Genomic DNA, 15,583 nt, shown 5'->3' with positions numbered 1-15,583 from the left:
CCACAAACAAATCTATGTTGTTTTCGGTATTAAAACTATTAACTTCTCTTTGCTTTTAAATAATAAAACATTAAAAATGAAAGTGACCCTGTGTATAGTGTTACTTATTTATACAATTAAGATTAAATTAAACTGGTGGGGCCGCAACCTCTAGCATGTAGCTAGTACAGCAATTGCAAGCAACGACACTGTTACAGAACAGATTTCTTTCAGAGGTACGTACTGATGTCCACATTTAGCAAAGTTTAACAATAGCAAAATGTTGGTTGACAATGTTGTAGTGTGGCTGTATTAATCGCTAATTTTTCAAGGTAGAGATTTTTTTCTGCTGTTGGTAAATTTAAGAAACAGCTGCTTGTCATTTTAAATCTTCGTGCTGGTTTGCATTCAACCAGAAGTTTCTGTGGACTCACAACACTGATGCATGCGCGGTGCCTTTTGTTTATGTTGTCATGCAGAAAACGGTCTATACAGCCCTCTCGAATCAAATGAACTGAAGCACTGACTGACCCTTCTTCCCCCACAACGATTGGCTGCCAGTGTCCCAGCCCGCAGAGGGAGACGTGGTTGAAATGAGATACCAATTCTCATTGATTTCAAAGACTTCGTTTGCAATGAATACTGCCTAATATTCGTAAAAATGAAAGACAAAACTAATATTAGGAAGAAGACCATTATTCATGCATATCCTAATACGAATTCGTATTCAGGAACACCACTAATATATATGGCACCTGTCTATCTATTGTAGAAAATATAGATGCCAGCACTACAGAGATGTTTCAGACCATTAGACTCATTAGATGCACCCGGTACCTACGCTATTGGTCTCCATTCTATCGTGTATGTGCTTTTGAACTAGTATTTTAAAAGGCAATGGGGTTTTAGAGGAGTGCTGGAGACAGGCTGTATTGGTTTTATTGCTGTTTTTTTTGTGAGCTACGTCTCCGTGCAGGTATTGAGCCACACTGCCCTTTAGTTTTAGTTATTGTTTTAATTAACAAGCAGTGCAAACCACTTGCCACGACTGTGTATTCTAGATCTACCCTCTGTGATAAGTATAGTTTACAACCTGTATTTAGTAAAACGATGTTCATTGCCTGACATAGTAGTGTGGTCTAGTTTATTTTCCTTCTGGTATTCTGCCTGGCTGATCCCACCCCAATCAGAAAGAACTAGTGCCGCTCCTGTGTGCTACATTATGGCGTAGTTGGCAGGATCGGGTGTTGCGGATCGGCTGGGCAAAATACGCAGCGGGAAACGGGGCAATAAGGACATTTTTAGAAACATGTGTCTCTGTTCTAGTGGCTCATCGGTCTTGCGGTAGCTGGGGCATGCAGTGTCCACCCCCCTGCACAGCAAGAGGCAGCCATGACCCCGAGAAGAGGACACCTTCAGGGTGATGGCTAGGCTGGCTTAGGGCCCGGTCCTTAATTGGAAAAGAGAGGGGCGGCTCGCGTAAGCAAAGATGCCTCAAGTGGTAACCATTACCTCAGTACCTCCCGTCAGCTTGAGACAGCCGGGTGGCCAGCTCAGTTGGGTAAAGAAGGTGTGCAGCTTTGGGAGGGCGCTGGTGCAGAGGTAAAAGTGGGCTGGTGAAATCTTAAGGATCCCACCCCCCACCAGTGGCCTTCCCAGTGGGAGCACACCACCCAAGGAGAGCTTGGCCACCAGACCACAGCAGAGGGGTTCGGCTGCAGGACCAGGGAAAGGGTGGGAACACTGTGCCCCCATTGCTGTGAGGATTCTGCTATGTGGGCTGCTGGTTTATTCGGACAGAAAGCACGGTCGTGGCAATGCCTTTCTTTCAGTTTACATTTTATTTTGTCTTGTCAGAGGAGTGTTTTATTGCAGGAGTGGTTCCAGGAACAGACGGGTGCCGAGACGAGAGCACCGGGGAAACTGGGAGAGACCCGGACAGAGGCTGCAAGAGCTGGAGGCACCCAAGTACCGCTCCTGTGTTTTAGTTGTTGTTTTATTGGGCTCCTCTGGCAGACTGTGTTTTAATGGTATGTGTGGGTTTGATTGTTTGTATTTATGGGTTGAGTGAGGATGGAATTGGACACTTTTGTTGTAGTAAATTTGAAGGTGGGGTGCTCAGCGTATGGGAGGTGTGAATAGGAGATTGGTGAAAGGTAGTGGGTTGTAGGTTTTCCTTTTTTAAACGTGAGGGCATGTTCCATTTTCAGCTGGGATGAATGTAATGGGGTTGCCCACGTTACGTTAAAATAGGCACGTTTGATTAATTATTGTCGTATATTCACTTTTTATTTAATGTTGTCTTTTTGATTTTATCACCCTGTTTAAAGCATGTTTATTTTGGCATATTACTTTTTGTAGATTTGCACTGATTACACAAACACGTTAATGCTCCCCTGTTCACAGCTCCCATAAGTGTAAATTGATTGACATGGAAAAGCTGAGCACCTGGTATAAATATTCCTGATTTTATCCATTCGAGAGATTGATTTGTCCATTCTGAATTGAACTCGGGTTTGTTTAGAGTGGAGGCTGAACGCGCAGCCAGCAGGAGTAAAGGAACTGGACCCTGATTCGGCAGGTGGTAGGAAGACAAATAGGAAAGAAAGAGCTGCCGAATTTAAAGGTGTATCTCCCTGCCTGCGCTTTTGGTCTCCATTCTGCCGTGTGTGTTTTTATTCTAGTATTTTAAAAGGCAGTGGGGTTTTAAATTGTAATTCTGTGTTTAGTTATTGTTTTAATTAACAGGCAGTGCAAACCACTTCCTGTGACTGGATTCTAGATCTGCTCTGTTTGTTAAGTATAGTTTACCACCTATATTTAATTAAATGATGTTCATTGCCCGACATAGTAGTGTGGTCTAGTTTATATTTTCTTTCTGGTATTCTGTCTGGCTGATCCCACCCCAATCAGAAAGAATGAGTGCCCCTCCCGGCTACTACATATGTTCATCAGCAATCTGCCACATACATTTTTTTAAATAAATATAATAATTGATTCAGCATAATGCAATTGACATATCCAAATTCAATCATGATTTCATATTATTTCATCAACAGTATACTACAAATACATACAATAGAAACTATCAACACTGAAAATACTTTGACATAATGTAATTGACATATCTGACTTAAATCAGAGATTTCATATTAAGAACACAAATTGACTCTGTCATTGAGAGTAATTGGTTATAATGTTTGGAGGGCAAATATCCAATATGCTTCTCTCTGTAGTAACAAAAGTATCACATTCCCACCTCGAGCTGGTAGAGTTACTTTCTCCAACCCCACAAATTGTAATGAGTGTGGAGATGATCCGTGACTAGCTTTTTTTTTTATAAAAAAAAAAAGCTGGTTATTGCATATTCTTGATTTTGGTTCCTAATTGCTGCTTTATGTTCAGAGACCCTTATTTTTAAGGCTCTTTTCATTTGACCTATGTAAACCAGTCCACATAGACAAGTTAACATATAAATTACTCCTGTGGTATTTCAGCTAATGAAACCTTGACTTTTCATCGTTTTACCCGATCGTGGGTGATTAATAATATTTAAAGTATTTGAGCAGTGGACACAATGGCCACATTTAAAATTACCATCCGGTGGATTAGATAACCATGTAATTGCTTTGTCCACTTTTGGAATAAATTAACCAATTTGTCTTTAATGGTTTTTGCACGTTTAAAAGCAATACGGGACAGGTTACCTGTTATTGAATTCAAGGAATGATCACTTTTTAGTACCTGCCAATGTTTGAAAAATATTCCCTTTATATCATTAGACAAATAATGAAATTCAGAGGTAAAACACATAGTTAGATGACTTTTAGTGTTTTTAACTTTCTTTTTAAGAAGTATCTCTCAATCACAATCTTTAGCTTTGTACATTGTTTCTTTAAGAATACGGTCGTCATATCCTCGGGTAATAAATTTGGAGTGCATTTCTTCAGATTTAATTTCAAATTGTGACTCTGTGCTACCTGTAAGAATTGACCTTTCGGTATATTTCTTATCAGTGAGCGAGGATGTTTTTTTGCCAGTAATGAATTCCGATCTGTTGGTTTATTGAATACAGTAGTTTGTAAGGTGCTGTTCTTACCATTAGATATGTCCAAGTCTAAAAAATGTATTCTATCTAGATCAGAGTCATATTTAAATTTTAAATTACTATTTGCGGAATTAATATAATCCACAAAATGATCAAGTTGAGTTTGATCCCGACCATATTAATAAGACCAATGTACCTAAGCCATAGAGATAAATGGTAAAAATATGTTATTGTTGTAGATGAATTTCTCCTCCCAAAATCCCATATACAAATTGGCATAATTGGTAGCAAATGCTGAACCCATTGTCTTACCTTTTTACTGGGAAAAATATTGACCTTCAAACACAAAATAATTGGAATTTAAGCACAAATCAATTAAATCGGTGGGTCTGGAATTTAAATAGAAGGTGACAGCACTAGTTACATCAAGTGACACAAGAATATTATCGGGGAGCACCCGGATTTCATTAATACGGTTAAGAACATCACATGTATCAGAAATAAATGAAAGGAGTTTACGGACAAAGGGTAAATAAAAGTCTGTATATTGACATAGTGGTTCAATAACTGAAACTATACCTGCAACAATTGGTCTTCCAGGAGGATTAGTTTAATATGACAATTGCATGATGTTGACTCAACCATAATGTTTAATAATATTATATATATATATATATATATATATATATATATATATATATATAGCAGATTGTTAAGTATATGCAATGTGGATTGAATACATTGATTGCTAGATTACTATTTCTAGTAATGACAATGAGTAGCAGGTGCATTTAATAGATCTAATGAGTCCTGCTTTTGTTACGGGTCTCGGGCAGAGAGTCCATAAACAGAAGATAAAGTGTTTAATCTGTTAAAATAGGAAAAGTAAAGACAGGACTAAATCAGTTGTTGCTTGCAGTCTCTCGGCTTTACTACTGAAAGTTTTAAAACATAAAATAATCCATTACTTCATTGAAGAAGTGCAGAGAATAACAATAATAATCATAAAAATAAAATAATAGCAATAGACCACAACAAATAACAAGCCTTTTGAGAAAGTCTTCATATTGGTATATATTATTATTATTATTATTATTATTATTTATTTCTTAGCAGACGCCCTTATCCAGGGCGACTTACAATTGTTACAAGATATCACATTATACATTATTTCGCATTATACAGATATCACATTATTTTTACATACAATTACCCATTTATACAGTTGGGTTTTTACTGGAGCAATCTAGGTAAAGTACCTTGCTCAAGGGTACAACAGCAGTGTCCCCCACTGGGGATTGAACCCACAACCCTCCGGTCAAGAGCCCAGAGCCCTAACCACTACTCCACACTGCTGCCCGATAACTAGCATCACTATTTTAACACGTTCAGACTACTTCCATGGCAATGTTGCACTATTATTAATCATCAGTTCAACTACAAATATCATTCAAGTCTAAGCATTCTGAACGCAATGTTAATAATAGTACATACAACTCACAATAAGGTATAAGTTTTAGTAATTCAAAACATGTATTTACATCACGTTATACTGTGCCTAAATTCTACCTTTTATTAATTAGCAAAACGAAACACAGAATAACAAACATCACAGAAATATCAGTTTACATTTATTATTGGCATCGGGATAATATGAGCTTAAATTTATTATCAGAACACCTTCAAACGTAATATTTCACAAGCATTTTATATATCTTTTAAACCAGTTTGTTTCACTTTGAAAACATAATCGCCATCTTGTCTTCACTGACTAACACTATCTGTATTATTATCCCCACGTGGTAATCTCCACTATAACGGCCGATTCAAAATGTGCACTTTTATATATTAAAAATACATATTTTAACCACCAAAATAATGCACCAAACCCACAGAATAATAATCTACAGCATTTAACCTTGTGATTTATGGCGTTTTAATATTATATTGACTCTTACTAACCTGTTAAAATAGGAAAAGTAAAGACAGGACTAAATCAGTTGTTGCTTGCAGTCTCTCGGCTTTACTACTGAAAGAAAGCACGATATCACTACTAACTGATAGCGCTGTCCTGCATTTAGACTGCTCCACCTAGTGGCTGTATCAAATAGTGCAGTTTACTAGGCTTTTCCTTTAGGTTCAAGGAGGACTTGACGTGTTCCTATTTTAAAGGTACAGGTAAGTGAAAAAAATAATAAAGTGTCCATACTTTTTCATGTATGAATTCTCACTTTTTGTGTGCATCACACTTTCAATACCTGATGAAGACACCATGTCGAAATGCCTCAGTGTACCTGTTTTTACCTTGTTTTAATGAGTTTTTTAGCGGGAGTTGTCGTCTTTTCTGTTCGGCGGTGGCAACATCTAAGAAGTGTTTCCTGTATATATATATATATATATATATATATATATATATATATTGACATGCTCAAATTTGTTGGTACCCCTCCACAAAAAATGAAGAATGCACAATTTTCTCTGAAATAACTTGAAACTGACAAAAGTAATTGGCATCCACCATTGTTTATTCCATATTTAATAGAAATCAGACTCTGCTTTTGATTTTTTATTCAACATAATATTGTAAATAAGGAAACAAATGAAAATGGCATGGACAAAAATGATGGGACCGTTAACCTAATATTTTGTTGCACAACTTTTAGAGGCAATCACTGCAATCAAACGTTTTCTGTAGCTCTCAGTGAGACTTCTGCACCTGTTAACAGGTAGTTTGGCCCACTCTTCCTGAGCAAACTGCTCCAGCTGTCTCAGGTTTGATGGGTGCCTTCTCCAGACTGCAAGTTTCAGCTCTTTCCATAGATGTTCGATAGGATTCAGATCAGGACTCATAGAAGGCCACTTCAGAATAGTCCAATGTTTTGTTCTTATCCATTCTTGGGTGCTTTTAGCTGTGTGTTTTGGGTCATTATCCTGTTGGAGGACCCATGACCTGCGACTGAGACAGAGCTTTCTGACACTGGGCAGTACATTTCGCTCCAGAATGCCTTGATAGTCTTGAGATTTAATTGTGCCCTGCACAGATTCAAGGTACCCTGTGCCAGGCGCAGCAAAGCAGCCCCAAAACATAACCGAGCCTCCTCCATGTTTCACTGTAGGTATGGTGTTCTTTTCTTTGAAAGCTTTATTTTTTCGTCTGTGAACATAGAGCTGATGTGACTTGCCAAAAAGCTCCAGTTTTGACTCATCTGTCCAAAGGACATTCTCCCAGAAGGATTGTGGCTTGTCAATATGCATTTTAGCAAATTCCAGTCTGGCTTTTTTATGTTTTTCTGTCAAAAGTGGAGTCCTCCTGGGTCTTCTTCCATGGAGCCCACTTTCGCTCAAAAAGCGATGGATGGTGCGATCAGAAACTGACGTAACTTCACCTTGGAGTTCAGCTTGTATCTCTTTGGCAGTTATCCTTGGTTCTTTTTCTACCATTCGCACTATCCTTCTGTTCAATCTGGGGTCGATTTTCCTCTTGGGGCCACACCCAGGGAGGTTGGCTACAGTTCCATGGACCTTAAACTTCTTAATAATATTTGCAGCTGTTGTCACAGGAACATCAAGCTGCTTGGAGATGGTCTTGTATCCTTTACCTTTACCATGCTTGTTTATTATTTTCTTTCTAATCTCCTCAGACAACTCTCTCTTTTGCTTTCTCTGGTACATGTTCAGTGTGGTGCACACAATGATACCAAACAGCACAGTGACTACTTTTCTCCATTTAAATAGGCTGAATGACTGATTACAAGATTGGAGACATGTGTGATACTAATTAAAGAAACTAATTAGTTTGAAATATCACTATCATCCAATTATTTATTATCTTTTCTAAGGGGTACCAACAAATGTGTCCAGGCCATTTTAGAAGATCTTTGTAGAATAAGCAATAATTCATCTCTTTTCACAGCTTCTTTGCTTTATTCTATGACATACCAAAGGCATGCAAGTATACATGATAAAATAGCTTTTAATTTCATCACTTTTCAGGAGAAATGAAGCATTATTTCAATGAGCTGTAAGGGTACCAACAAATTTGAGCACGTCTGTATATATATATATATATATATATATATATATATATATATATACTGTATATATATATATATATATATATATATATATATATATATATATATATATACACATACACATACACATACACACGTTAAAGTTACGTGTGCAAAAGTATGTATGTTCAATGAAAGGGTCATTCATATCAACAACATTTTTTTTTTCACATTAAAAATGTGTTTGTCATACATAAATAAAATACTTTTTTTTTAAAGTTTGCAATATAAACCCTGTGTGGGAATCGGACCCAAAACATGCTTCCAATGCAGATGTTGTATCTTTCATGCCATAAAGTTTGTACTAGTACAGCAGTAAAGTTACAGCTTTTAACAAGTTATGAGACAAAGAAGATTTTGTAAATAATGATTATGTATTATCCCGATTGTATTGAAAGCCTTTATCTGATTTGACTATAATAAGCTTGATCCATTCATTTAGTATATTGTAACATTTTCATGGAGACGGTGTTGAATTCTCAATGTGCTCTGCAACCCCAAAAATAACACATTGTCCCCACTCATTCAGTCACTCCCCGTTCCCATGCCAAATAATGACGTGACCCGTTCCCCTTACAATACATGTAACATATGAAAGACAGATGAGACAAACTGAACAGACAACACTGCAACAAAGCAATTATCTGGGTCATTACAATATATATTTTTACTTAAAAGTAAAAAATATATGAAAGCATGACGACTTTTATGTACAAAAATCTTCACTAATATACAATTGAACAAGAACTGTTGAATATTTAGATTTGTTTCATACAGTATTAAATGTCAGCGTTTATAAGATAGTGAAAAATAAATAAATAAATATCAAGATAAATAAATACATAAATGTCTATGTATTCATTTATTTCAACATTTATATTAATGTATTTATTTATTTATGTTTTACTTTTACCAAATATATAGGCAATCCTTCAGCATAGATAATTCTCAGAAATTAACGTTCCTTTTTGTCCAGTGAGGATCACAAATAGTGTTACTCTCATCAACCAGTAGAGGAATCGTACTTCCTTGCACCAATAGGGACCACAATGAGCGTTACACTGACAGGAAACCAATTTTTTTCAGCGATCAAGATCAGAATCTCAGAATAATGATGACGATGATGATGATGATTTGAAAAATCTCCAAAATGTAAACATTATAACAAAGTCTAGAGCATTCTCAGCTGGCTGACTTCATCTTTCAAAATACTGCTTGTTTTCTCAACTAATCGTGTAGCACTGATGACAATATAACACAACACGCTTGCAAACTGAAGGTTATAGTTTCAAATCCCACGCATGCCAGACCTTTTTTTTTATATATATTTATGTTATACAGTGCTGTGAAAAAGTATTTGCCCCCTGTCTGATTTTCTGCATTTTTGCATATTTTTCACATTGTATTTGGTCAGATTTTTTTGTGGGTTGTAGTAGTATATAGAGGGAGTCTGACAGAGAAAAATGACACCAAAGTTGGTGCTTCTTTGGTGTTTCTTTAATTTGTTTGGTGTGCAAGGTAATCAAACATGCAATCTTCAGGTGTAAAAAAGTTATTGCCCCCCCTAGTTAACTCAACCCAATTAAATGGATAATTAGGATCAGCTGTTTGAGTACTTTGGTTAACAACCAGGCCTGATTTGGGCCAGCCCTGCCCAGTATAAATCTGACTAAGTTTGGCCCTTACCATCAGAGTGAAGTTGTCAGCACACAGGTTCTAGAGGCACATCATGCCACGAACAAAAGAAATTCATGAAGACCTCCGGAAAAAAGTTGTAGATGCCTATCAGTCTGGAAAGGGTTACAAAACCATTTCTCAGGCTCTGGGGCTCCACTGAACCACAGTCAGAGCCATATTGTCCAAATGGAGAAAGTCTGGGATCTGCAGGCCTCTCTCGCCTTGGCTAAGGTCAGTGTTCATGATTCCACCATTAAAAAGACACTGGGCAAAAATGGGATTCATGGCAGAGTAGCAAGGCGGAAACCATTGCTCACTAAGAAGAACATGAATGCTCGTCTCAAGTTTGCCAAAAAGCACCTGGATGATCCTCAAGAGTTCTGGAACAATGTTCTATGGACAGATGAGTCAAAAGTGGAACTTTTTGGCCGACATGGGCCCCCTTATGTCTGGCGAAAACCAAACACTGCATTCCACAGTAAGAACCTCATACCAACGGTCAAGCATGGTGGCGGTGGTAGTGTCATGGTTTGGGGATGCTTTGCTGCATCAGGACCTGGACGCTGTGCCATCATTGAAGGAACCATGAATTCTGCTCTGTATCAGAGAATTCTACAAGAGAATGTCAGGCCATCCGTCCGTGAGCTGAAGCTGAAGCGCAGCTGGGTCATGCAGCAAAACAATGATCCGAAACACACAAGCAAGTCTACATCAGAATGATTGAAGAACAAGAAATTTCAAGTTTTGGAATGGCCTAGTCAAAGTCCAGACCTAAACCCCATTGAGATGTTGTGACAGGACTTGAAACAAGCAGTTCATGCTCGAAAACCCACAAATGTCACTGAGTTGAAGCAGTTCTGCATGGAGGAGCGGGCCAAAATTCCTCCACGGCGCAGTGAGAGACTAATCAATAACTACAAGAAGCATTTAGTTGCAGTTATTGCTGCTAAAGGTGGTTTAACCAGTTATTGAGTCTAAGGGGGCGATTACTTTTTCACACGGGGGCGTTGGGTGTTGAATAACTTTCTTTAATAAATAAATGTAATATGTAACACATTTCTGTGTATTTGTTCAGTCAAGGTCCCTTTTATCTAATATTAGGTTTTGGTTGAAGATCTGATAACATTCAGTGTCAAAAATATGCAAAAATGCAGAAAATCAGACAGGGGTCAAATACTTTTTCACGGCACTCTATATCTATATCTATATATATATATATATAAATTCATTTTTAAAACAGAAGTAAATCAGTTAATATAAATTATATAGACATAACAATTAGTGAGTTCCTTAGTATATTTCCATGTTGACAAGTAAGAAATAGACAATTCTTACTGCAAGCCCTGGGGTGGGTTGTTTCGCTTATAAAATGGCTACATTTCTTTTTTTTTAATTACACAGACTATATTTTTTAAAAATAAGAAATATATTATGTATCCTTCCACTGAGAAAAAAATAGTTCCTGAAGACTATTTTGTACTTTTTTATATTTGCCATAAACATTACATTGAACATTGCCATGTATAGTAAAATTTTCTAGATGAAATGGCATTTGTGAATTGAAAGCAGACTGATTTCCCACATCTGAGGGAGGAATCATGGAACAGCCAAACACTGCACTGCACTAGCACTCGAGGGAGGGGCTTCCGAGTGTTTTTTTTTTTTTGTAGGAAATGATCCTACTCAGACTTTGCAGTCTTCAAGAGAAACTGAAAAATTTCTGAGGCTGTTTTCACACCGATGCCGGTAACCGGCATAATTTCCCTAGATTGTAAACCAACATTAGATGATATGTGGACTAAACGACTTCTGTGTCAGTCTGCGCAGTGCCGCAGCCCTTCCCGTCCGCAGAGAGCAGGAGAGATTTTAATTTAGTTTTAAATGTTTTTGAAATCTGTTGTGTTGAATTTAAAAATGGCATACTCGTTAGTCAGTTTTATAAGGTGATATTTAGTTTAATAAGTAGATGCCGCTGCTGCATATACAATATATTAAATGCTGAGACTTGCGTGGTGATTTCTCAGATGGCTTTTGAATAGTGTTACTGCTACTGCTTGCCTCTGAGTTTTCTTTGTTCTGTTCTCTGACTAAATAAATACCACAGTATATTTGCAAATGTTTCTATAATTCTTAGTAACAGAGATAAAAAAAAAAGATTGTTGAGTGATTTAAATGCTGTTTCAGTTGTATGTTGTCATTTTTACCTACAGAAACACTGTTTAGATAATTGTTACTATTAAGGAGTAGTAATATTAATACGTCAGGTAAGTAAGTTGGTCTATGATGTCATAGCCGTGCGGTAAGACAATTATTACTGCACGGTCATGTGATCTTGTTCAGCCAGTCACAGCACTTAATTTATCCAAGCCATTTTATAAGTTAATTGTCATTAAACTTGGATGTCCTGTAATATACTTATGTGTGGATAAATGTGCCTGGGGTCTACAAAAAAAAAAAACACAGGAGTAAAAGGAGACGGACATTTTTACCTTACTTTGGCGACTTACTTCTCTTACTGTATGACAAGTATTTACTTTGTTTTCTACATTTCACCCGAGTGTTGGGAACTACAAATTAAAAGTGAAATGGTGCTTTTGACCGATTTACTTTTGCTGCGCCAATACCCTGAAAACATGTAAACTATCCTTGTTGTATAGAGAATCTCTGGCAGCTCTCGCTTATAACTTGGCGCAAGGAACTACCGTTCCTCTCAATTTAGTATTTAAAACACTAAAGGCACGGAAGAATGTCCAGTGAGTGATAAAATAACCTGTGACTACGTTTGTTTTTTTATCCCCTTTCTTTTCCAACAGATAACAGTTCAGAGATGCCTCGTCTTCTAGAACTTCAAAGCCCTTGTACTGAGGATGACCAGAGCTTCTGTATGAATGGCATTTGCAGTTACCACAGAGAACTCAATACACCAACATGCAGGTAATTATTTTACAGTATGTATATCTTGCACTGTGTAGATCATTAAAATAGAACTGTATGTTTGTAATTGCATTTGTAGGAATGTAACATAAATGACTTATGCCCATTACAGATTCTCAAGATTTCACTACTGCTATTGATTTTCCTGCTGATAATTTTTCAGATGCACTAAAGACTACACTGGAGAAAGATGCCACCATCTGCTTTTGGATTCTCACACAGAAGAAGGCCCTGAAAGGTGTATTGCCATTGGAGTTGGCATTTTATTGCTGATTGGTGGCACAATGGGTGTTCTCTACTGTTGTATTACAAAAAGGTAAGAGAGTGATAAATTAGCCGAGAAAATACAGCATATTTCCAATGTACCATTGTCACAAAGACGGCCAGAGTGGGTGGCGTCAGACCAGAAAAGGAATACACAGACAGAGACGGTGGTGATGATGAGCTGAGTGCAATGGCTGCACTCAGCGTTTATTTAACAAATAAAAGGGTTGTAAACAGCACAAAACAGGACACGGCACTGGTAGCCAAAAGAAACATATAAACAAAACGGACTAAACACTAAACAGACGGTGCAGGACAGACAGACGAACACGGTGAGTACAAACAAAACACTTATTATATTTACGATTACGATTTTAACTCTCCTTCTCTCTCACCCGTTCTCCACTCTCTGAACACCTAACCACGACTGAGTGAAAATGTGCATCTATATATACTGTTGTGCTGGGATTCAATTACTAATTAATTATTCACTTGAATCCCAGCACGTGAATTAATTCTGTGCAACCCCGTGCTCACATATTACATTTAACCAGCACGTGAAGTGATTTGTGCTCTCCTCGTGCCTAAATACAAATATACACTTTTTAAATACACGTGAAACACAGACCCGTTTATATCCCGTTGTGGCAAAGTGCCCCGCCCCTGTGTGCATTTGTGTGTTCTGTGTTGTGTATATGCGTGTGTGTGTAAATGTTGGTGTATAGATTGGTACACGGGATATAAACGGGTCTGTGTTTCACGTATATTTAAAAAGTGTATAATTATATTTAGGCACGAGGATGGCACATCACTTCACGTGCAGATAAAATGTGTATAATGTGTGGCACGGGGTTGCACGTAATTAATTCACGTGCTGGGATTCAAGTGAATAATTAATTAGTAATTGAATCCCAGCACAACAGTATAAATAGGCACATTTTTAGTCAGTCAGGGTTAGGTGTTCGGTGAGTGGAGAACGGGATTGGAGACGGAGGTAAAGAGAATAGTAGTAATAATAATAATAATAATAGTTAGAGTATCTGCTCACCGAACACCTAACCCTGACTGACTAAAAATGTGCCTATTTATACTGTTGTGCTGGGATTCAATTACTAATTAATTATTCACTTGAATCCCAGCACGTGAATTAATTACGTGCAACCCCGTGCCACACATTATACACATTTTATCTGCACGTGAAGTGATGTGCCATCCTCGTGCCTAAATATAATTATACACTTTTTAAATATACGTGAAACACAGACCCGTTTATATCCCGTGTACCAATCTATACACCAACATTTACACACACACGCATATACACAACACAGAACACACAAATGCACACAGGGGCGGGGCACTTTGCCACACCCGTGTACCAATGACTATACACCAACATTTACACACGCACGCATACATACACAAAACACACAAATGCACACAGGGGCGGGGCACTTTGCCACATATACCCCCCCTTGTGCGCAGCACACATGGCCTCAACGGCCACCTCCCCCCTTAAAAACTCAGCAGTCCAGGACAAAGTCTCGGGCTGGGAAGGGAGGCTTCAGTGGGCCCATGGCTGGCCATGCTGTCAGCACCCCTGCCGGTAGTGGCACGGCTGACAGCCTGTTGGTCCCGTCCTGCAGCGAAAAAGCTGCGGGGGCAGGTGGTCCCCCGACCTCCCCCTTCTTCGTAGCCGGCAGCTCCCTCCTGTGGGGCTCCGGCCACAAGAACTCCTGCAGCGAAACTGCTGCTGGGGAAAGTGGTCTCCAGACCTCGTCCCCCTTCTTTGTAGCCGGTAGCTCCCTTTGGTGGGGCTCCGACCACAGTACTGCCGGCAGCGAAGAAGCTGCAGTGGGAGCAGGTCTCCGGACCTCCCCCACGATCTCCGGCAGCGAAACTGCTGCAGTGGGAGCAGGTCTCCGGACCTCCCCCACGATCTCCGGCAGCGAAACTGCTGCAGTGGGAGCAGGTCTCCTGACCTCCCCCACGATCTCCGGCAGCGAAACTGCTGCTGGGGTTGGTGGTCTCCAGACCTCCTCCCCCTTTGTGGCCGGCAGCTCCCCTTTCTGGGGCTCCGGCCACCGTACTCCCTGCGGAGGTACGGGCAGCAGAGGCAGCTCCTGCTACTCTGCTCCGGGCGGTGGCGGAGGCAGAGGCAGCTCCAGCTCCTCTGCTCCTGGCGGTGGTGGAGGCAGAGGCAGCTCCAGCTCCTCTGCTCCTGGCGGTGGTGGAACCAGCAGACATTCACCCTCTGCTGGTGGAGGTGGAACCAGCAGGCATTCACCCTCTGCTGGTGGAGGTGGGACCAGCAGGTATTCACCCTCTGCTGGTGGAGGTGGGAGGGGCAAGCAGTCCTCCCACTGCGGTGGAGGTGGAACCAGCAGGTATTCACCCTCTGCTGGTGGAGGTGGGAGGGGCAAGCAGTCCTCCCACTGCGGTGGAGGTGGCGGAGGTAGAGGCGATGGGGCTGATGCTGGCCACTCAGAGGGAGGCTGTGGCGGTGCTGGCTCCCTCTGCTGTGGCGGCTGGGCATGTGCGCGCCGTGCTGCCTTCAGCAGCATAGCTAGAGGCTGCTGGGGGACACCAGCATCCTGCCCTTCTCCCC

General features: G+C 39.6%; 1 protein-coding gene across 2 annotated transcripts in view; it reads left to right on the top strand.

Moving 5' to 3' along the window:
* Window positions 1-15,583, top strand: part of LOC117420600 (epigen-like) — a 41,316-nt gene that overhangs the window by 13,605 nt on the left and 12,128 nt on the right. For both annotated transcript variants that reach the window (XM_034034089.3, XM_034034088.3), the window contains exons 3-4: window positions 12,591-12,711; window positions 12,875-13,027. In XM_034034089.3, coding sequence (XP_033889980.3) covers window positions 12,591-12,711; window positions 12,875-13,027 — 274 coding nt within the window. The remainder of the gene's footprint in view (window positions 1-12,590; window positions 12,712-12,874; window positions 13,028-15,583) is intronic.

Source organism: Acipenser ruthenus, chromosome 1 (genome assembly GCF_902713425.1).
Source record: "Acipenser ruthenus chromosome 1, fAciRut3.2 maternal haplotype, whole genome shotgun sequence".
In the NCBI taxonomy this organism is placed as follows: Eukaryota; Metazoa; Chordata; class Actinopteri; order Acipenseriformes; family Acipenseridae; genus Acipenser; species Acipenser ruthenus.
This window is presented reverse-complemented; position numbering and strand designations above follow the sequence as displayed.